General features: G+C 42.1%; 1 protein-coding gene across 14 annotated transcripts; it reads left to right on the top strand.

Moving 5' to 3' along the window:
- The first annotated feature begins 733 nt into the window (after positions 1-733).
- ppfibp2a (PPFIA binding protein 2a) lies at positions 734-21,482 on the top strand. 14 transcript variants are annotated; one of them, XM_058629706.1, is made up of 24 exons: positions 734-821; positions 1,875-2,116; positions 4,847-4,933; positions 6,086-6,199; positions 7,937-8,068; positions 10,033-10,305; positions 11,233-11,325; positions 12,668-12,779; positions 12,962-12,994; positions 14,249-14,310; positions 14,993-15,071; positions 15,233-15,357; positions 15,446-15,513; positions 15,611-15,671; positions 16,122-16,275; positions 17,591-17,732; positions 18,009-18,137; positions 18,397-18,547; positions 18,740-18,851; positions 19,042-19,130; positions 19,816-19,938; positions 20,288-20,407; positions 20,484-20,672; positions 20,766-21,482. In XM_058629706.1, the coding sequence occupies exons 1-24, from the start codon at positions 758-760 to the stop codon at positions 20,985-20,987; spliced, it is 2,976 nt and encodes a 991-aa protein (XP_058485689.1). In that variant the 5' UTR covers positions 734-757; the 3' UTR covers positions 20,988-21,482. The 14 variants fall into 14 exon arrangements, with proteins under 14 accessions (XP_058485689.1, XP_058485688.1, XP_058485690.1 ...); XM_058629705.1 differs by having other exon boundaries at positions 736-821; positions 20,282-20,407; XM_058629707.1 differs by lacking the exon at positions 12,962-12,994 and having other exon boundaries at positions 736-821; positions 20,282-20,407.
- Positions 21,483-21,729: the final 247 nt, after the last annotated feature.

Here is a 21,729-nt window from a genome sequence, read left to right as displayed (position 1 = left end):
TGCAGCTTCATGTGAATTGCCTGTTGTCACAAGTGGCTCATAAGTCATGACAAAAATACACTTATTATTGAACACAACTAACAGAAACTAAACTGACAAACTTAAAAATAACACAGAGCTGGAGAGTGTGACAACTTGCCAGGTGATTAACCCCGCCCACATACCTGCAAGACAAACAGACAGAAAACGAGGGAAACTGAAAAGTACAGCAGGCTCTTGTGGAGCAGGAGCACACTTATCATTACAGAGAGTGTTCACTGTCATAAGCATCAATCAAAATCGTGTCACTGCAGCCCTGTGTGCTGATGTGACCTCTGTGGTGACCATAACACTTTTTTAAAAAAGTGTTTTTTACACTAACTGTGCAAAAAAAAAAAAAAAGAAGCAGCAGCAGCAGCTGTGTTTTTTATATCATCCAATCAAATATAGCAGGTTGGAGGGAAAATATGTAACTCTAAATGAGTGTTGGCCTCATGTGGAGAACGGCACTGACAATGGCTACAGCTCCGGCCACAAAATGAGAAGAGAGTTAAAACCCTAAAGCCACATTCAGGAGGTTATTTACTCCTGAATGTGAAGCCACTCAGCTGTCAGGACGACTGCCGCCGCTTTATAGTGCATGTGGCAAGGAAGGAGGGGAGTATCCCGGCTCAAGCATCGCTCTCCTTCTCATCCCGGCAGCTAACACTCTGTCTTCTTCACACGGGCGAATTAGGATCTACTTGTGTCGCTCTGCGAGGAAAGCGTACGTGTTGCCATGGCGTCAAATGCCAGCCACATGTTGGAGACTGCCTTGCAGCAAATGGACGACATCATTGCTGGTAAGAGTTTCTGTCTCATTATCAGGACTTCAATAGCCGGCCCAGTTTGTAATTGCAGGCCCCCATAAAACCAGGACTGCCCACATGACTTCACTTGGATTATCGTCACACACTATATCCCACACACACACACACACACACACAGGTTTACACAACTATTCTTGTTAGGACTGTGCACTGCTCTGTGCATTGACTTAATTTCATTTGGGCAGCCAAACAAGCCTGAAACCTTCTTAAACCGAACCATAAAAGTTAATGTCCAACCACAATTCACCCACACACACATATGGATAATGCAATACGCTCTGCACAGTAACTCACTTTCTTTTTGTTTTATTTAAAGTTGTTAAACCCATTATCAAGAATTCTCTCTATAAAAAAGGAGGATTATTAAATAACAATGGTTCATAAAAAGCAGTTGGACGACGTGTACAGGTTTCTCACGTGTGGGCTTTTGTGTGTTTATTTTATACGCTTTTACTTTCTTCCCACAGTGTACACGACTGTGTGTTACTTTAAAGTTACCTTCCAGCGCCGCCCCTTCTGTAATTTTCTCACAGAGGTGAGACATTTCAGTCAGTTACAAGCACAACTGTGTTTTTGCACAGGGTCAGAGGGAGACGCTCTATGAATAGAGGTGAGAGTTCAGACACCAGCATACACTTTACTGACAAAGGTATAACCACCACACATGGCTAATTCTCCTCAGAAGACACGCAACCGACTGAATAACTGTACCTTTTTCCCTTCTTCAGATATTTTATATATATATAGATGAAGATGATTACTTTCTGCAACTCAGACATGATGATTACAGTGACCTCAGGTCTTTCATTTGTGGATTTCAGAGAGGACAGTTTACAGAACCAGGACATTTGATGCTATTTCCAGCCACAGTAAGCCACAGTGCAGCACAATAGCACCCTCAAGAGGCGACTTAAGGAACTCTTATAATTCTGCTTCCTGCAATCTGTCGCTCAAAAACAAATGACTCTTCAATAAACAAGTGCGACACTTTTGATTCATTATTATCGGTCGCCGTTGTTCCTTTAGGCAAAATCGGTGAAGTGCTGTTCAGTGACGCCCTGCACTCAGAAGGCCAAGACTACCAGTCCACAGAGAGTACCCAACATCAGTGCCCCCCCCCGCCCGCGGACCCTGCCCTCAGGGCTCTTCAGCTGGCCGAGGCCCTCGGGGAAGCACTGAGGGGCGAGGAAGAGCAGGTCAATCCCAGACAACAAGTCTCCAGCGACACAGCGAGTGTGATACTAAAATGGCTGCTGCACAAATGCCAGGTGAGTCAACAAAGGTTAAAGACCAGGGACTGACTGGAGACATCCCAAACCCTGCATATTAGAAAGTGCTCCGCTAGTAACCACAACAGTCTCCTGCGGTCTGTGAGAGTCTGTGGGTTTCATTAGTAGCGTGATACATTTGTCTTTGATCCTGGTCATCAACATCTGGAGGGCTTTTTCCTGTCTGCTCAGACAGAGTGAACTGGAAGCTGGATCCACTGCAAACTGCACTGGTAATGAGATCCAGAACTCCTGTTTAAATTACAAACAGTTGCGCCCCCGTTTATTGGCCCACCCCTCGTCATTTCCTTCATCCAAATACCTTTGCATTACTCCCGTTTTCTCTCTCTCTCTCTCTCTCTTTTTTGTTTTTGTTTTCCTCTACTGCTTACTTCACAATCACCCCCTCCACAAATATACGTCTTCCATTGCCTCCTCCTCTCATTCTGTGCCGTCTTTACTGAATGATTGCACTTCACCACATCTGACAAGCATGTGCTGCAGAAAGTTTCTCCCCCCCCCCCCCTTGCCCCTTTAGGAAGCCCCACAAAATCAGCTTGACGGAGAGGTACTTCAGACAGAGCCAGGGAACGGGTCGAGACAGACAGGCAAAGGTACAGGAGACAGACGGGTGAGAGCAGAGAGAGATGATCATGGGACGCAGTAAACACATGAAAGGATGTGGTAGATATTGAAGACGTTTGAGACAGAAAAAGGGGGGAGTTAGGAAGAGGTAGAAAAAAGGGGAGAGAAGAAAGAAAGAGAGTACAGCCAACTGGCATATTTTGAGTTATTCGGCTTAGCTCTAAAAAGTCTCAGTCGGCCCAGACTCCAAACCACACGGACCAACGTCCTCTGTGCACACTCTCCACTGCAACATGCACGCTCTGTGAAATGACGGGAGTTGAATCCAAGGAGATACTGACAAGATAGTTTTGTCCAATTGTGGAATTAGTTTTGAGTACTTGACATTAAGAGTCACACCTACAGTACAATGGGCCTGCACTATGGAATATGATATTGATTTCTACAAACATTTCACCTGGCTCAGAAAGGTAAGACATGCAAACTCGTCACCTCTGCACTGTAACTGTACAAAGAGCCCTGGTGTGTGTTTCGTGCACTCCTGCATTTTTACAACATAATTACAGTTGCCATCGTCAGACAGCGTTGAGGGGGGAGAGACGTGTTTTGCTCCGCGAGTTGAAGAGTCACGCCGCAGAATATGACAACACACACACACACACACACACACACACACGCACAGTGTTGTGGATGGAAAATTAACTGTGAGAAAACGAGCCAGCGAATCGACATGTGCACTTCACAAACGCTGCACTTTTTGTTTAAAGGAAGATGCATGTGATGTGCCCGATCCAAAACAGGCTTACAAGGCATAACAAACAGACCATGGTACACAAATAAACTCTTCTGACATATTTTTTCCAGGATTTAGAAACAGCAGTAACCAATTCATATATAAATCTTGAAACCTAGATTTCCCTAAATCATCATAACAAGGGCACAGAGAAGGACATTTAATTCATTTTCAACCTCGCTTAATTCACATTAGTTCACACAAACCTGCTATTTTCAGTGACATCTTGGATCTACTGAGGCCAGAGGACGGATTAGCTGCTCCACAAGAAACCTTTGTCTCCATAATTTGACAGATTGAATGTGCCGCAACATAATGACTCAGTTCCCCAAGTGTGCTTGTTTTGATTACATGTTTGTAACTGGGGTTTTAACAAGATGTCTTTTAACCAATTTTCTTGAAGCCTCACAAGTCGCTGTCTTCTAATTGTATTCAGGCTGCAAAATAAATGATTTCGATACACACATTGTCATCCAGCTTCCCCATAAACAGCATAAAACTATAATTTGACGCTGGTTTCAGACAAAATAAGCCCCTGGTCTATATGGAGTCTATTGTTCTGCACTCTTTAATCTACACATCCTTAAAACAGAATTTAAAATAGGAGAGACACAAGTGAAATAAAGATAAGAAAAAGATATTTGTGACACATCAAGTAAGGTTACCAGTATAGAAACCAGATGTAAGCAGTGCATCAAGTTGGATTGTTCCCTGCATGGTAACACATGGGGAAGAGAAATTGATGCACATTTCAGCTGAGATCATTTCCTGCCACATTTGTCAATCATTGTCATTGGAAATGAAAGAATCTGGAGGTTTCTGAATGTAGCAGATGAACGACAATCCTTTATTCAAATGTATTAATGTCCAGGAATTAAACAAAATAATAACTGAGTCAAACGTATACTGTCACATAGTGAAGTAAAGAAGAAGAATATCAGGCAACTACCATATAAAAAAATGATGTATTATAATTATAACATTGCTTTTTTATATATACTGTGCGAACACATGGCCTTGAGGTTTTAAAGGCAGATGCAAAAGAGTCTATTAAAGGCTTAATGGTATTTTTAAATTATTACAAACCGCTTGAGCGGGCTGGCTCACGATGGTGAACGCTGAGCTACATAATGTTTCCATGATTGTGGCTGAAAAGCCTGGATTACTGAGAAATGTGAGTTCTTTGGTGGCACTTTTACCTTCCTCTGACTACACAAGCAATCCTGAGCTGGTGAAAAAATGCTCTACACAGCTTTTAATGCTAGATTAGGATGTGTGACCTTCTTACAGATTAGCCGAGCAGCAAGTACTAATGGTGCACTGAACTCAATAGATGATCTTTTCTTCTGAAGGTGAACGTGAATTCCAACAGTAACAGTGACTCATACCAGGAACGGTTATCACGACTGGAGGGAGACAAAGAGTCACTAATTCTGCAGGTAAGACGCTCACTCCTCTGTATATTATGGGATTTCTAATATGCATGATTTAAAACAGCTGTAGACTTAAATCATACCTCAACATTCATTCCTAAATGTCAGTTCATTCACTTGTTAAGAGTAAGTAAACAAAGAATGGGAATTCTAAACAGCGCACATATCACATGACACAAAAAAGGAAAGGGAGGTGAAAGGGCAAAGGTAGACCAGAGTATCATGTTGTAAAAGGTTGCGTAATTGCCATGAAGCCGTTATAAACTGGGTTTGGTGCCGTTTCAACACTAGATTTCTTTTGTGTGACGTGTTTACCTGCATATACATACGTGTGTGTGTGTGTGTGTGTCGCCCTCGGGGCTAATGAACAAGTGCTTGTCTCGGACAGGTTGAGGCGAGCACCGCCATGCGCCGCGGCATTTAGGTGTGTGTGTATGTGTGTGTGTGAGAGCAGGTGCCCTGTTTATTTTTCTCCAGGTCTCAGATGAAACATTCCTTTGGGAAGATCGGCGCCAGTTGGCACGCCGGGCCTGACGTTTAGCAAGTGATTCATTGTTACGCGGCTGTAATAGTTTCTGGGCAGAATTCACGTGAATCATACTTTTTGCTGACATCACTGAAACCAGCGATGTGTTGCAAGCACAAAGGAATCGTTCATTCACTTCATTCAAGTTTGCACAGTTTGATCTGACACAGACGAACAAAGAAAGCCAGTCTACCGGTGAGAAAATGAAAACAGCTGATATTTAAAGCTACAGTAGGCACCATGTGTTTGTCATTATGGAGCGCTTAGACCATAATAATGTAAATTGCATGTTTATATCACTTTCCATATAAAGGTCATTATTCCAACCCTGGCAAGTACTGCTTATGCTGCAAAGCAACCTTAAACAAAATAAAACATGTGTCAGTATAAGTGGAGTGATTGTCTCTGGACAGCTGTTGTGTATGAACTATGTGCATCTATCCATGTTCTTGTATAGGGACAGACTCAACAATCGTCTATTTTTCCTATTGTGCCTGCTCTATGTTTAACAACTGTGTGCAACAAACGGAAAGTTGAATAACAAGTTTTATTTTCCAGTTTGATGTGGTGAAAGAATAATCCTCATTACTTTTGTTCTGTTGTCCCAAACACACACACACACACACACACAGGTGAGCGTGCTGACAGATCAAGTGGAAGCTCAGGGCTCGAAGATCAGTGATCTGGAGAATTCTCTGGTGGAACATCAGCACAAACTCAACTCCACGGAGGAGATGCTACAGCAGGTACGCAGATTTATATGGACCTTCCTGATCCTCCTTTTAACGTCTTTTATTGGAATCTCTCTGCACCAAATGCTTGATGAATTACTGGAACAGACTCAGGAAACTCTGACTTTCTCTGACATCCAGGGCTTTTTATGTCATTGTTATTCTTTGAGTAAATGAGATGTGAAAGGCCATTTATCTTACCACTCTCTATGTTCCACTCTTTTCTCATTAGTTTTAGTCTGAGACCGTGGAGCTGTGCTTCCTGGGAAAAAAAAAAAAAAAAAAAAAAGCCTCACTGAGATTCCAGCGCATCAGGCTGCATAAAACCCTAGCAACTAAAATATTTCGGATGCTCGGACTTATCTGCAGCGTCTCAAAGCATGCTTATGCAGGGCCAGACTGGTCCGTCTGGGCAGGTGATTACAGCGCTGTTAAACACGCCCCCCCCCCCCCCCCCAACCTGTAACCGCAACGAGTGAGTCGCTGCACGCTCACATACACACATTCACAAAGAGAAAGGGAGAGAGTGAGAAAGAAAGAGAGAGCAAACAACAGAGGGACAGAGAGAGGAAGAAGGGAGGAAAAAGGTGGAGAGATGGGAGGGAGAAAGAATAGGGGTGGTGCTCCTGTTATGAGCACTTTGAAGTGAATGTCTACAACTTCCAGTTGTTTGCTTTTGACTCCAAATCCACGACGCAGATTTAGCCCGAGCACCACAGAGGACACTGAATCGAATGGATATGAGAAATTCTAATCAACTGGAACTGCCAGACATTTGACACCATTGCAACGCATTGCAGGGAAATACACTTCCTTTATTTGAAGCTGGGGTAAGAGGAACCAGGTATTACACAGAGTAAATGAATGTCATTGAATTTTCCATCCAAAGTTATCCCTTTCAAGCATTTCTCACAGATGTCACAAGTGTTTTTAATCGGTGCGATGAGTTGTAAATGCAGTGCTAAGTGTGTACTGCTCCACTGTATGTGTGCAAGCGTATCAAAGGCCAGGCAGGGCCAGTTTCTTGGAGACATGGTCATTATGAGGTTTTGGACCTGAGCCGTAAATCTCTTCCTAGTGACAAAGCTCTAATATTTTCCATGTGCATGCTCGGAAAAGCCCAGATACTTTCCGAAGCCCGGAGTCTTAAATAGACGCATCCATACGTACTGTTTGCCGTCCTTGGATGCTCGTTTGTGGACTTTAAGTGATTTAGCACCTGTTTGACGTGAAACCAAGTTAGTAATACGTCTGCCTGCTTAGCCAGGGTTATGAAACCCAAGGCTGACGGCCACTGGAAAGCAACAGGAGCAAAAAGTGAACTGCAGATCCATCATCTCCCCCCTGCATCAGGTCTGATTGGCAAAAGGTTCACACGGAGACAGGAGAATGCACCTGTCGCAGTTATTTTAATGTTCTTTCTATGAATGTTTTGAATGATTCTGGTAGTGCTCTCACTGGCCCCGACCCCCACTCCTGTGGACTGTGAGTGGGCTGTGAAATAGGCATTATAAATAGTGGTCATGGGCTGTGTATATTTAGCCGCTGAAACAGCGTCTGAATCCAGTAGGTTTGTGTGAGGGGACTGTCATGACAGAACTGCTGGCTTGCTGTGATTCAGACTTAATGTTGCCTTTGTTCACTAAGTACTGAGCAGTGGGTACCTTTGAATGGATAAGGTATTGTGTTTGTGTTTGCCTTGTGTGTCTGTTTGTGTCGCTCAATGCTGTTGCCGTATGTTGTTGATGACAGGAGCTCCTACATAGGACGTCATTGGAGAGCCAGAAGCTGAGTCTCATGGGGGAGGTGTCCTACCTGAAACTGAAGCTGGCAGACATGGAGGGGAAACAGAGTCATGGGGCTGAAAGGCAGCAAAAAGCAGAGGTAGGATTTTTTTTTTTTTGTTGTGGTTTTATTTGTCGAGGATATGTTAAAATATGAATCAATCTGAACAAAGTCATAGCTGCTGGGGGTTGATTTACTTTCCTGATGTTGACCCCCTACTCAACTCCCACAATAATCCTGCAATTAAACTCCATGTCCTTGTCCAACAGTCTTATTCATGTGGAAGTGACATAATCGTGACCACACAACTTTAGAATTTGTTTAAGTGACGACGGCTTTCAAAGAGAAGTTAGCTTTAGGTCAAATCAACAGGACCGTTTCGGCTATGCGACCGTCCTTGGAAATCTGAGCCCAACTCTGCAGGAATTATGAGGGCAAACACAAAAATCTGCCTTGTGTCCTGATGGAACTAACCTTGCAGTCAGCTGCTGATTTTATGGAAGACCATAAACACTTCTCTGGATGGATGTAGGGGAACATTACCCAAAAAAATCCTGGCTCTGTTGTTCCTGGGCAAAGTCTGCAGGAAAAAACGTCTCCAAGGGTTTAATTTTTTATTTTTTTTTGTCAGTTTAAACTGAATCATGTATTTGCTTAAGACTCGATGTGTTCAGTTACCAGTGGACATCCTGGGTATTAAGTGAATTGGAGTCCGGGAAAACTGCACTATATCGAGACAGGATATTGTGATGTATGTAGTTACTGTCAAAACACTGCCAGTCAAAGAGCCTTTGTGTCCCCGGGTTAAGAGAGTTCAGGCACAGAAGGGCTGGCATGATGGATGGTGGGCCAAATATGAGTGTGTGCAGGATTTAGCCCTGGGAATTTTGTTGTTGTTGGTGGTGGCGGGAATAGGTTGAATGGGCCATTCAGAAAAAAGGAAACCTTCCTAACTAAAGGCATTTTCACATTCATCTAGCAAAGACAAATTTGGATGATGGGTTGTAAAAAAAAAAAAGGATTTCATTTGGGGTTCTAAGCAGGAAGAAATAGCATATGGAAGTGTTGAAATCTCGTTTCTGTCTTACTGTGTGTACACACCAAACTACCCCTACAACAGCTGCTTGGACTTGAAGAGAAAAGGGGGAAAAAAAAAAAATCAGCTTTCACCACTTAAATGGCCTCCCACGTGCTGCCTCTACTACATAAACATGTCCACACGCACACACACACATGCAAGCCTTCATGCTGTGGAGCCACAGTAAGCTCAGAGTTAAATTTAGCCATTGAGGCGCTTCATATCATCTGTCACATCCGCTGTACCAGACCCCGAGTGAGACTTCCTCTGTCCGCAGTCCGAGCATAACTTGGCCGCTGTTTACCCTCTTCCTGAAGGAACATGCGGTACGGATCACCTCTGAGCGATGGCAAACCTTTTCACCTCCTTTGCACGTCATCCATGCAAACAACCCAAATTTGTTACCGTGCAAATGCACAGCATTGTCACAGCAAAACAAAAATGTTTTGGGGCATTCACAAAAAGATTTTAACTTGACAGTTTCATCACAATATGGTACTTCAAGGTCAATAAACCTCAAAATCTTCCATTATAAGTTTTGTAATTAAAAATAACTGCAACAAGGAGGAATGGTACAGTGCTCATCAATTTTTGTTCACTTTTGTGTCAACACATACTGCATATTGATGCTCATTTAATCGATAAATTGATCCAGATTTATTCATTATTTCACCCCCGATTAACATATATAACAGTACCTGTTTAGGTGAAACTAACTGGGTCTGGATGTCTGTATACAGACACCAGCCAAGTATCTGTGTGTGTAATACATAATTGATGTTTTCAGGACTAAATCTACTCCATGGCCAAAATGTTGAATGTCAGATTATGCAGACATGAATCTGAAGAAAAAACCTTCACTGAAAGGTCACTTCTGTAACGATGTATTTACACAAAAAAAAAACCTGACACGTACAGCTACCTCTACAGCTATACCTTTTCTTAACATTGCTCTCAATTATTTCTCCCCTGCTCCGTCTGTCAGACCGTAGTTAATTTCATTAGCGAGCTGCAGGAGCAGATGTGTCGGTTTCAGGAGGAGATCAATAGCAAGATCCAGGAGAAAAAAGCCTCCGAGAGCCCAGCTGAAAGTGGCTCTCCTGCGGTCGGCTGCACTGAAACCACTGAGGGCAAGGGACCCAACCCTGGGGTGAATCTGAATCTAGACGAGCTTCAAGATGGCTCTGATGAGAGCGCACACAACCTGGAAGAGGGTAGCTCAGATGCAGAGCAACAGTGCCACTATGGAGGGGAAAGTGTACGCACAGCTGTCTCGAATGGATTTGACTGTTGTGTACAGCATGGGTTTTTTTTTACAGTACAGCAAGTACTGTGTTATGCACCAGCGTGACGCCACTAATACCTGCAGGTGCATTTCATGTGATTTGTTATGGTGTGCTAGGACAGAACAGCGTGCAATCTAACACCACCTCATTACTTAATCCTGCTACTTGAGTGGAAATGTTTTTTTTTGATTTTTCAAATGGTTTTATATGAGGCACTTATACTGTCTGTTCACAGTCAGTGTATTTCATATTGATGAATGCACTCTCCCGGAGATGGGTGCGACACATGGCCCGATCTGGGACGTCAAAAAACACAAAACAAAAACAAAACATAACAAAAAAACCAACAACACCTAGCCATTAGACCGCAATTTCCAGATTACACTGACATAAACATCAATTTTACCCCTCCAGGACTTTGAAGTAGTTTGTCTAATGCTGGCTTGATCAGTAGGTTTGTGTTAAATAAATAAATAAATAAGAATCTGACAAAAGAAGTCACAAAAACACCCAATTCAGTTCATTGGTGACCACTCCTGTGCTCCGTGAACTGTTTTAATCAATGGACTCTGGAACAGGAAATGAGCGGTTTGAAAAAGCAACACAAACTTAAAGGAATATTTCACCGGATTGCATTTAGCTTTGTATTACTAGAATAGGGGTAGTATTTTTAAAATACTAACCCTATTCTAGTAAAACATAAAGATAACATACACATTAGGTTAGCCTTTCATGAAGTGGGTAAACATCTGTTTTCCTGTTTCACTGAGCTTCCTTGTAGACACCTGCATGTAAAACACTGACTAAGCAAACACTGTATAAGTACCTTACACAACCTCAATTATTCCCTTCAAGTAGTTTGGTGCTGAATTAACAGATTCCTGTTTGTCTTATGTAAGGGTTTACTGAAGGAGCTCCGGAGTCTGAAAGTCAAGGTGGAGCACCTGGAGGATCAGAAGTTACAATATGAGAAGAAACTCAAAGCGACAAAGGTAAAAATAAAGCTGTGATTTTCATGGTGTCTAGACTCTGAAATACTCCACCACTGCCCAAATTCCTAACTGCTAACTGTCCACTCAACTTTCCTAAATGCTGTCCAATCCGACGTTCCAGCCAGTTAAGTGAGTCATTTTCTTTTCGCACACACTTTCTCATTCACGGACACCTTCTCTGTGTTTTCTCAAGACGTCTGAGAGCTATTTTACCCTCTATTTTGACGAAAGATAGAAATAAGGTTAATAACGTTTCGGTCCTTTTAATATCCAACGTGTGTACTTTGGCATAATCCCGTTCACTTCTAAGGCTTTCCTGAGTAATTTATTTCCTTTTAGGACAAAAAACCTTTATTTTCTTTGTTGCTTGTTCACTCTCAGTACAGCAGCTGCCTGTGTCTCTGTATTAGATTATATGAGATAACATTGTACTTTATTTTATTATGCAGTTAGGTTTCCAGGTTTCCATAAAAGACACATCCTTTCTTAATACAGAAACTAGAAACATATGAGTTGTTTTGGTAGTCCTCCAAGGAGGTCAAATTTAGTATGTTTTGCAGTGTATGTCATTAATACATGAAAACATAACGAATATTGGTTTGAGTAACAGTTTGAATCCAGAATACAGTTTGACTGAGAGGTTCCTGTGTGGACTTTGTTCTCCTCGTGTCTGCCGGGACTTTCTCAGTTCCTTATCACAGTCCAAAGACATGCAGATTGGGGTTAAGTTAAATATAGACTCTGAGCTGCAGGTGTGAGTGTGTGCAGTTGTGTCTATCTGTATATTTGCCCTGTGATGGACTCATAACTTGCCCAGTGTCACCTGGGGTTGGCTCCAGCTCATGGTAAATGGAGAGCTGGGATCTTTCAAGAAAATGAATCCACACATAAACAGATGTTGGCATACCAGAAACTTGATTTTTTTACTCTTTTCTTTTAATCTTCCTTTTTAATAAACCATTGGACGGATCAGATCAGTTTTTCCTCCGCTCTCTTACTGACACAAAACAGCTCAACTTTATAACCATCTGGTTTTTTCCCCGTGTAACTTGCCACAAAACAAACTATAAACGCTACGAAGCGGGCCTAATTTTCTGGCCCCCTAAAATGAAATGTTGGCGCGCCTTTTTGTGGTTTCACATGTGCACATCATAGTGGATCGCTCACAGTTTCGAGTGAGGACATGTGCGGGCCCTTTTATATTAAGATGCGCGTCATACATGTTTGTGAATGTGAAAGTGCTTTGCCTTTGGCCGCGTGCGTGTTACAACAAATGTGTTGGCAGAGCGGGATTGTGCGCGACTGCTTCTGATGACACTTCTTCACTGTGTGACACCTTCAGGCAGAGATCGGCAGCCTTCAGCAGCTCCTGCTCAGTAAGAACGCAGAGATCGAGAGCTTGCACACGCAGCTGCTGGCCAGACCCTCTCTATCAACTGAGAGCCCAGAGAGAGGTAAGCAAAGCCATCGAGCTACCTGCCAACAACAGCCTGTCACTGTGAGAGTTACCCAGCCTGATGGGTGACACAGTTAATGACTCCTATTTGAACCCATTAAACTGAAGTTACAGAGTTGTGGGGAAACATTCCTTAATAAATTGTCTCATCATGCATCTCTGTCTCTGTCTCTCTCTCAGACGAGATTTACAGGAGGAGGCTAAATGCCAAATGTAAGCCTGAACAGTATTTAATGACATTTTTATTTTAAACCCATGGTTAATTTGATTTTTTGATTTTAATTTGATTTCCTTGCTCCGGACACGTCTCTTTATTCTGTTATCTTTCTTTTGTTTCCTTCTGCTCTTGGGGGAACATTTTTTCAATCACTACCTGGTTTCTATCTCTCTTTCTTGTCTTTATGGAAACCTGAAAGCATAATCTCTTGTTCGTTCTTTTTGGACCACTTGCTGAATATAATCAGTGTCACTCAGCAGCTGTGCTGCCTCTGTGCAGGGGAATAGTTTTGAACTCATAATTGTCAAACTGATGGAGCTAAAGCTATGACTGGAAGTTTGAAGGAATCTAAGAATACATGTCTAATATTTTCAGCCTCCGAACACCAACACAACAGGGCTGAAGCACATTAAACAGGACATACTGTTTCCTGTGTTGCTGTTAATTGACGTGCCTTGAATCAGTCTGTTATATCAGCTGTGTCTCAATTCAGGGGTCCACTCCTTCTTTGGCCACTAATACCAGCCGAGGTTGAATTGAAATGTCTGGTCTATGGCTACATTTTCCCTGCCGAATAACAGCCGTTGCTTAGCAATGGAGCTGCTTGTACATGTTTAACTAGCAATCAAATTTCAAGGATGCTTGTTTTTTGTTAAATGTCCACATTTGAAGCTCGGCACATACTGTATATTTAAAAGTGTTTGACATTTTGTCATCCTTGTCCAGTTACTGTCTCTTTTCAAAACATTCTTCTCCAATACACAGCAGATCCTGACACAAGAGTTGGGGAGGATTTGCCCTTCAGATCTTTCGTTGCGTGGGGATGTAAGGATGTTGGCTGCATTTGCAGAAGCCTTTTGCAGCGTTGTGACGCAATCAGCCTTTAAGTTTAGCCTTTGAAGGAGGCGGCAGATCTTGAACTGAGACAAAGTTAAAATAACCTCGGGGGGTTATGTGAAGAAAGAGAATCAACAACATATTTAAAACTTCAAATTTAAGCACTTTTTTTTTATACATCAACAAAACTATCTCTTTATAACTTGTATTTGATCATGTACATCATGTAATCATCTCAGGACCCCCCAAGGCCTGACCCTAGTTTTGCGAACCACTTGTTTAGATGGTACAAATGTATTTTTGTCTTTCCTTCTTTTCTGAGTAACATACTGTGGGTTTTATGTTTCTGTACAAAATAATAATTTACATGACACGCTGCCTTTTAATAAACAGTGTTGGGTTTCTCTTTATAGATCAGGAACTGCAGAGGCTTAAGATTGGAATGAAGTCACTGGTCGCTGCCAACGATGAAAAGGTAAGTTACTAGAAATGTGGAAAACACATCCTTTCTCTCTGTGGTCAGCACAGCTGTATGCGATTAGGCGGCACAGAGCAGCATGTGTCCACTGCAATGTAAGTGTCATACTGCATAGAAGTGCTATCATCTGTTTGGATGGTTGGTTGCTATATGTTTTTAGATGTTGTCATTTCTTAGGCGCCACCCTCCCTCCATTTATAGCACAGAGGGGCTTTTGTACTTCCAAAGAATCTCGGACTTTAAAGACTTACAGACACAGTCCTACATGTGGCGCGCTACTCAAGACACACACACATATATATATACACACACACGCACACCAAAGCGAGCCATTTCAGGCGAAGCCACACTGAAGTAGGCCTCGATCTGCCAAGCCTAATTTTGGACTGAGCTACATTAAGAGAACCATGGTAAACCCAAGCATGGGCACCACTTCAAAAAACACACACTCCACACAGCTGCTTGCCACAACTAAGGTTTCCAGGGAGGCATGTCAATCCCCTCCCTTTCCCACTGCTTTGATGTAAAGGCCATATGGTTGAAGAAGGATTTATTTTTTAAGGGCCTATCGGTCAGTAACAGGGAGGAGCAGACAGTCCACATGTGCTTCCTCACCTTAGACAAACTTCTTAATTGAGTTTGGTTGACCTTGAACCTCCGCCACTCTGTTTTTCTGAAGGACCGGCGTATTGAAGAGCTCACTCTGCTCCTGAATCAGTGCAGGCAATTCAGAGAGGTCACACACACCACAAAGCAAGGTAATCAGCTTATTTACTCCCTCGTCCTTCCCTTCAAATACTCACTCATCATCGTAGCAACAAAAATGTCACTTCATGAAAGCGACTGCACTTCCTTCTGAAACAAAAATGTTCCCACTGCTGTGGCTGACATAGAAATATTCCCCTCTCTCTTACTGTAGCTCCCCCTGCTGTCCATTTACTATCAAACGGCAGGACGCCTTCAAGTAGCAGTGAGGAAGAGGAGCAGGTTTTGCTGAAAAATACTGACTCTTCCAGTGCAAAATCTGAGGATGTCAAGTCTGAAGTGGGTACAAACAAGTTATTTTGATCGTCTTAGGTTGTTGTTTGCACGACTGTGATTAACCTTAGGTTACTTTTTTTAACCCTGACAGGTTTCCACGAACAGCTCTTCCTCCCGTCAAACATCACTCACATCTGGTCAGAAGGACAGTGATTACAGGTACTGACACAGCTTCTCATCCATCCATCCATCCATCCACACATTTGATATGTTTTTGCTCACTTTTACTGACATTTTTGTGCTTTCATCTTCCCAGAACAGAATCTCAGACACTATCAAACAGTATGAACAATCTAACAAATGGAACTTCACCAAAGGTTTGTTTAAATCATAATGAAAAATCTGATATGCAATCAATTTCATTGTCATTATTACTTTATTACAGGTCTGTCAGTTGTGTTTTTGCCCTCTCTGTTTAAGCTTTATGTATCTACAGGAAAATATCAAGAATAACTAAATTATAGGCTGTGATCGATGTATCTTTGGGGCCATGCTATCCTACTTAAACAGAACAGAGATATAGACAAACAGGCCCTGATTTTCTTTTCCTGAATAACACAGATTTTGAGTTGTAATAATAATGTGATTATTTAGTCATTCTGAGGTTCATTTTGGTTAATATAAAAACTTCAAATTGCAACTCTTCATCAGATATTTGCTACTTGCAAGCTCCAATATGATGTCCCACATGATGAATGCCTGACAGAATTTGCATTTAATTTGATAACCATTTGCGTGTTATTTTTGTCTCTGCACGGCTTATGCAGAGCGGTCTCGGTGGCTCCAGAAGTCAGACGATGCCTGTCAAGTCCTCACTGTCGGAGCAAAACGGGTTGGGGGGCAGCAGCAGCAGCAGCAGCGAGATCCAGAGCCAAAGGTCTCCAGATGGCAGCGAAGACGGAGACTCCAGTCAAAGTCAAAGTAAATCCACGCAAATGAACTCAGGCTGTATTGGTCATGATGTGATTGATAGTGCGGGATAATAATAACACTACATAGAGGATTAGTCTTTCCTTTGGAAGAGTTGTGAGGGTAGTAATTCCCGTGAGCAAAGGCAGAATTCATATTTGAATCAAACCGCTCTCAGTTGACCAGAAGACCATTACACCTTTGATCACAACTAATTGTAGAGTCTCCTAATGCAGCAGCTGGATGATGGGATAGGCGTTTTCTCACCAAACACACCCTCTCTTTCTCTGGCTGACCACATTCTCCTCGGCTCCGCCCTTCCCCCGGTTTTACTGGCCAGTTTTAACTTGAGCCCCACCCTGATTTCTCTCGGCCAAGTAATGTCGCGGAGGGAAATCCGAGCGCAACCTATATCCAATTCATCACACCTTGCACATTTCAACTCGAGCCCATTCTTTTTTTTTATGGAACGTTAACGGATGAATTATTTGCTGAACTCAATGGTCTGTAGCGCCCCTGCTCCCTCTCCCTCTGAATAGAGCATTGTGAAAAGGCAGACCACCAAACACGCACCATTTGGCTCCAAGTCTGGAAAAGTTAGCAGTAGCATGCATGCAACGGAAACATCCCACCCCTCCTCCCATCGGCTGTTTCAGCAAAGCTGCAAAACACTGGAAGTTGTAGTCTGTCGCGAAACTGGGAATTTTTCGCGGAAATGAATTCTGCTATTGACTCTTCAGAGGTGTTGACTGTATCTCTCTGGCTTGTTGTTAAAATGTGTGACTATGTGCGATGAGCAGAGTGTGCATGGTTTGTTAATGGCTTATGCCAGGGGTGTCAAACTCACTTTAGTTCAGGGGCTACATGCAGTGCAATATGATCTCAAATGGGCCGGACCAGTAAAATAATAGCATGATAAACTATAAACAACAAATTGTTCCCTTTGATTTACATTTAATGAAGTATCTTTTTACAAAACATGAACAACCTGCCATTTCTTGAGAAAAATTTCAGTTTCGGTTTCAAAATGACTGTGCTGTGTCAAGTCGAGGCGAGTCAATATGGTATTTAACTTTATGATTAGATTCTAATTATACCGCAGAATTTTCACAAATTCCTCCTCCGTGCCATATATTTGACAACCCTGGCTTAAGCCATCAAATCATTCCATGTGGTCTGAATCAACTGATTGGTTGTTGATCTGGTTTTAATACATGTGGATTTTATCATATGACATATCCTTGTTTTAAAGTTCTGTGTAGGTAGGGGTTGACAGTCAAATGAGAATTGCCTCAATTGTTTGTCAAATGTTTGTAACCTCGCACAGGAAAGTCGGAGAAAGCCGATGACAGCGCTTCGAGTAGTAATTCCCCCGTTCATTCTGAAGCGAATGCACAGCCTGGCCAACGAACCGTGGGCTCACCAGAATACATGAAGAACAACAGGAGCTTCAAGAGACTCTGGGGAAAGTGAGTGTGATGAAACATGTCAACACAAATGAATCAGTATTTAGAAGGATAATGATGAAAGGCACTGTCTTACATTGCCAGCATACAGTATATAAGTTTAAATAAATCATTTTATTATATTGTTCAGTTGTTATGAAGGTTTATTAAAACCATATTTTATTTATGAGATATATACTAAATATTGTACCAGAACTGCCAGAATAATGGATCTAACAAAAAACTTAATACGTTTTCATGATGAAAGCAGTGTCAGAATGTTTATTATTGTCCACACAGACTAAGGAGAACTCAATCTGGAGGGCTTCAGTCAGCAGATCCAGATGCAGGTCAGTTTAGGAGAGGGGGACTACGTGCCACAGCTGGACCCAGACTGACCAGGACTCCTGAATCTTATGACTCTTCACGGTAAAGCGCTTGCATTTAGCTCAGTACTCTTCAGGACTGTATTTTGATGGTTCTACATCAGAGACGTATTATAATTCTTATAATTTGGCATTTTATGTATAATCGAGTTAAGCGCTCTCATCTCACCACTCCCTTCACCAAAGAGTTTTACTTTTAGCTTAACCAATGTGAGATGTAAAAAGGTGACTTTCCTAAACTATTATCATTTTAAAACTTTGCCACTTCAGCCTCTAACGTGTCCCCTTTGTCTTTGTCTCAGTGATATGAATATTCCATTCAGCCAGTGGACCAAGGAGCAGGTGTGTGGCTGGCTCGAGGATTATGGGCTGGGTCAGTACATCAGTCTCTCCAGACAGTGGGTCGACAGCGGACAAACACTTCTGTCTGCTTCACCTCAGGAGATTGAAAAGGTCAGACTATAAAATAAGACAGTAAATGTCTCTTGAAACCAAACATTAGTAATGATGTTTAGATGATTTTATTGCTACCTCACAACAAAGGTCGGATACACGTCACTATTATTAATAAAGTAGTATGTTATGTAGGCAAACCACTGATTATTTACCCAAATTAATACCAATTTGTGTCCCATCTGTCTCCAGGAGATGGGTCTGAAGAATCCTCTGCACAGGAAAAAGCTCCAGCTGGCTCTGAGGGCGTTCACCACCAAAGTTATAGAGAAATCATCAGAGCTGGACCACATCTGGGTCACCCGTAAGACTCTCTTTACATGGGACAGTTAAAACCCGTAGATGCTTTTACATAGCGAGTTAAAGCAGGTCTTAAAATAAAGAACCAAAAAAGAAAACTAAGAGGAAAGATGGAAATGTAGCTTTAAAAAGTTCCTTATCTTAAATGGACCATTGCAGCAATTGTGTATTAACAAGTCTTTTCATCTGTGCAGGCTGGTTGGATGACATTGGTTTGCCTCAGTATAAAGACCAGTTCCATGAGGCACGAGTAGACGGTCGAATGATACAATACCTCACAGTGGTAAGACCTAAATCCTGCATGTGCTGTAAGATTTGTCAATGTGGAGGCCTGGCATAGGTTTATTAGATCTAAAACAACATGCAGTACATTTTTACCTTAATAAACAGCCTTACTTTGATGACTTACTATATATATATATATATATGTATATATATGTATATATATATACATATACATATACATATATATATATATATATATGTATATGTATATATATATATATATATATATATATATAGCTGTCAGTCATACTGGTGTCCACTTATATTTGCCGTGCTTTATCATGTATTTTCCTCTAAATGGGAAAAATTATTTACAAAATTGACATCACATGCTGTAGAAGACCAGAAACTAGCAACTGAGACATTAACTCCTCAGGAAAACCTTTGCTCAAGTTGTAAATCAAGTGAAAAGTAGGCTCATTTTCCCATAGACTTCCACTCAAACAGAGTTCTATTTGTAACCAGAGGAGTCGCCCCCTGGTGGCTAACTGCTAACTCCCATCCTACTTCTTGCGCTTCACTTTTCAAGCTGCACTACACTTCGTCCATTTCTCATCACGTGCAATTTGCTACAGCAACAGCACATCCAGAATAATTCACAAAGAGTTTTTCATGATTTAAAAAACACAATATAATACCATGAACTTGTAGGTTCACTGATCTTCTCTCGCTGTTTTTTACAGAATGACCTCTTGACTCTAAAAGTTACCAGCCAGCTGCATCACCTCAGTATCAAATGTGCCATTCACGTCCTTCATGCCAACAAGTTCAACCCTCACTGTCTTCGCCGTAGGCCAGGCGACGAGGTAAGTCCACACGGACCGGAGACGCCGGTGTCTGATACTGTACTGTGGACTGTGTCGCTTAGATTTTGTCATTTTGTCAAATGTTAACACTAAACGTTGAGGAAATATTCATGAAAGACATTTTATAAAAAAGTGTTTTACTGAGACTCTGCTCATAGATGGTGAACAGATGAAATCACATCAATGGCCCACAAGATGGCGCCAGATGCATGTTAAATGTTAAGAAGGAGCCATTTCTCTTCCCTCATTGTTTAAATCAACTATCCACTTCTAGTTCAGAGTTTCCAAAAGGGTCATTATAAATAAAATGGAATTGAGTGTGTGTTTTTTCACCTTGCTGAAGAAGCAGCCCAGTCCCTCAGAGGTGGTGCAGTGGTCTAACCATCGTGTGATGGAGTGGCTTCGAGCAGTGGATCTAGCCGAGTACGCTCCTAATCTACGGGGCAGTGGTGTCCATGGCGGCCTGATTGTAAGTATTGTATACATTTTATTTAGCACTTTTGTATTACATGTCTGTAGACATGAATTGTTTCCTTCTTCTGTAGATCCTTGAGCCACGCTTCACCGCAGAAACTCTGGCCCTGCTGCTAAATATCCCTCCTCAGAAGACTTTGCTCCGTCGCCACCTTGCCACTGCCTTCTCTACCCTGGTGGGGGTTCAGGCCACACAGGAGAAGCGGGAGTACGGCAATGCCACAGGCCACGTTCCCCTCACAACCACTGCCAAAGTGAAGGTACGAAACAAATCAAAGAGTTCTGCGTCTGTTCACAGCACAAAAAGGAATTATTAACGGGTTAATGGGGATTGTTTTGTGTTTTTTTTACAGCCAAAAAAGCTGGGCTTCACCCAATTCAGTCACCTGAGAAAGAGGAAACCCGACGAATCCGCGGATTATATTTGCCCCACGGACGGTGGAGCGCTGTCGGTGAACGGAGTTTCCAGATCGCACTCCGCAGCATTCAAGGGCCTCAGCCCCAGCTTGGACAGACAGGCTGAGAAGCGGGAGCAGACTGGGACTAAGGTCGAGGCCAATGGCTTCAAAGAATAATTTAAATACTAGCTCCAGACTCGCCATCGCTGCCCTCTCACTAGTGACTTATGTGAATCAGTGAAGATTTGAACGCAGAAACTCAATCAGGATGCAACAGTGTGATGATTTGCTGAATGGGCGACAAAGACGACGCGTTGCACATGCTACTGTTGGTCATTGTTGTTTGTCGCTCGCACGTTGTTCACCTAAAGATTATGAATGAGGACACTGTGTGCATTGTCTAATGAAAGCTGCTCTCTGCATTCCTTACACGATCAGATTCCAAAGCTTATACTTGCTTCAAAAAAATCATTGAACTTTACTTTACTTGACCATTTTGTATCTGTAGATTTAGGATATCGATGCCTTCTATCTTGTTAAATACCTGGTTTGACTCTACAGTATGTTTGACATTGGTTACCCTAAGTGTTGCTGTTTCACTTTAATCTATGAGTGACATAAAGTTTGAATACTTTTCATGGTACATTAATTAAACTGCTCTGCACCTTTGAATACAGCGTGTTGGTGTTGTTCTATAAACGTCCTGACTTGTTTCAAGTTGACAGTAATATAATAAACAGTGTGTCAACAGAAAGCCATGTTGGGAATTCTTTAGAGGAAGTTTAAAAAGTGGTTTGATCATATTTACCATATTTATCGTATCATACTGCATTTGGAGGAAATGATGGAAAATAATTTGTATTCATTTAGTATATTGTTTTGCAGCAACATAAGGAATTTAGATGAATCGTTGGTTCAA

This window comes from Solea solea, chromosome 5 (assembly GCF_958295425.1).
Source record: "Solea solea chromosome 5, fSolSol10.1, whole genome shotgun sequence".
In the NCBI taxonomy this organism is placed as follows: Eukaryota; Metazoa; Chordata; class Actinopteri; order Pleuronectiformes; family Soleidae; genus Solea; species Solea solea.
This window is presented reverse-complemented; position numbering and strand designations above follow the sequence as displayed.

Bases quoted from the DNA above. Each gene is read 5' to 3' on its own strand.
- ppfibp2a (XM_058629705.1), top strand. From the start codon at position 758: ATGGCGTCAAATGCCAGCCACATGTTGGAGACTGCCTTGCAGCAAATG. The intron at 15,072-15,232 runs GTAATCAGCTTA...CTCTTACTGTAG, and splicing joins CACACACACCACAAAGCAAG to CTCCCCCTGCTGTCCATTTA. The intron at 20,673-20,765 runs GTACGAAACAAA...TTTTTTTTACAG, and splicing joins CAACCACTGCCAAAGTGAAG to CCAAAAAAGCTGGGCTTCAC.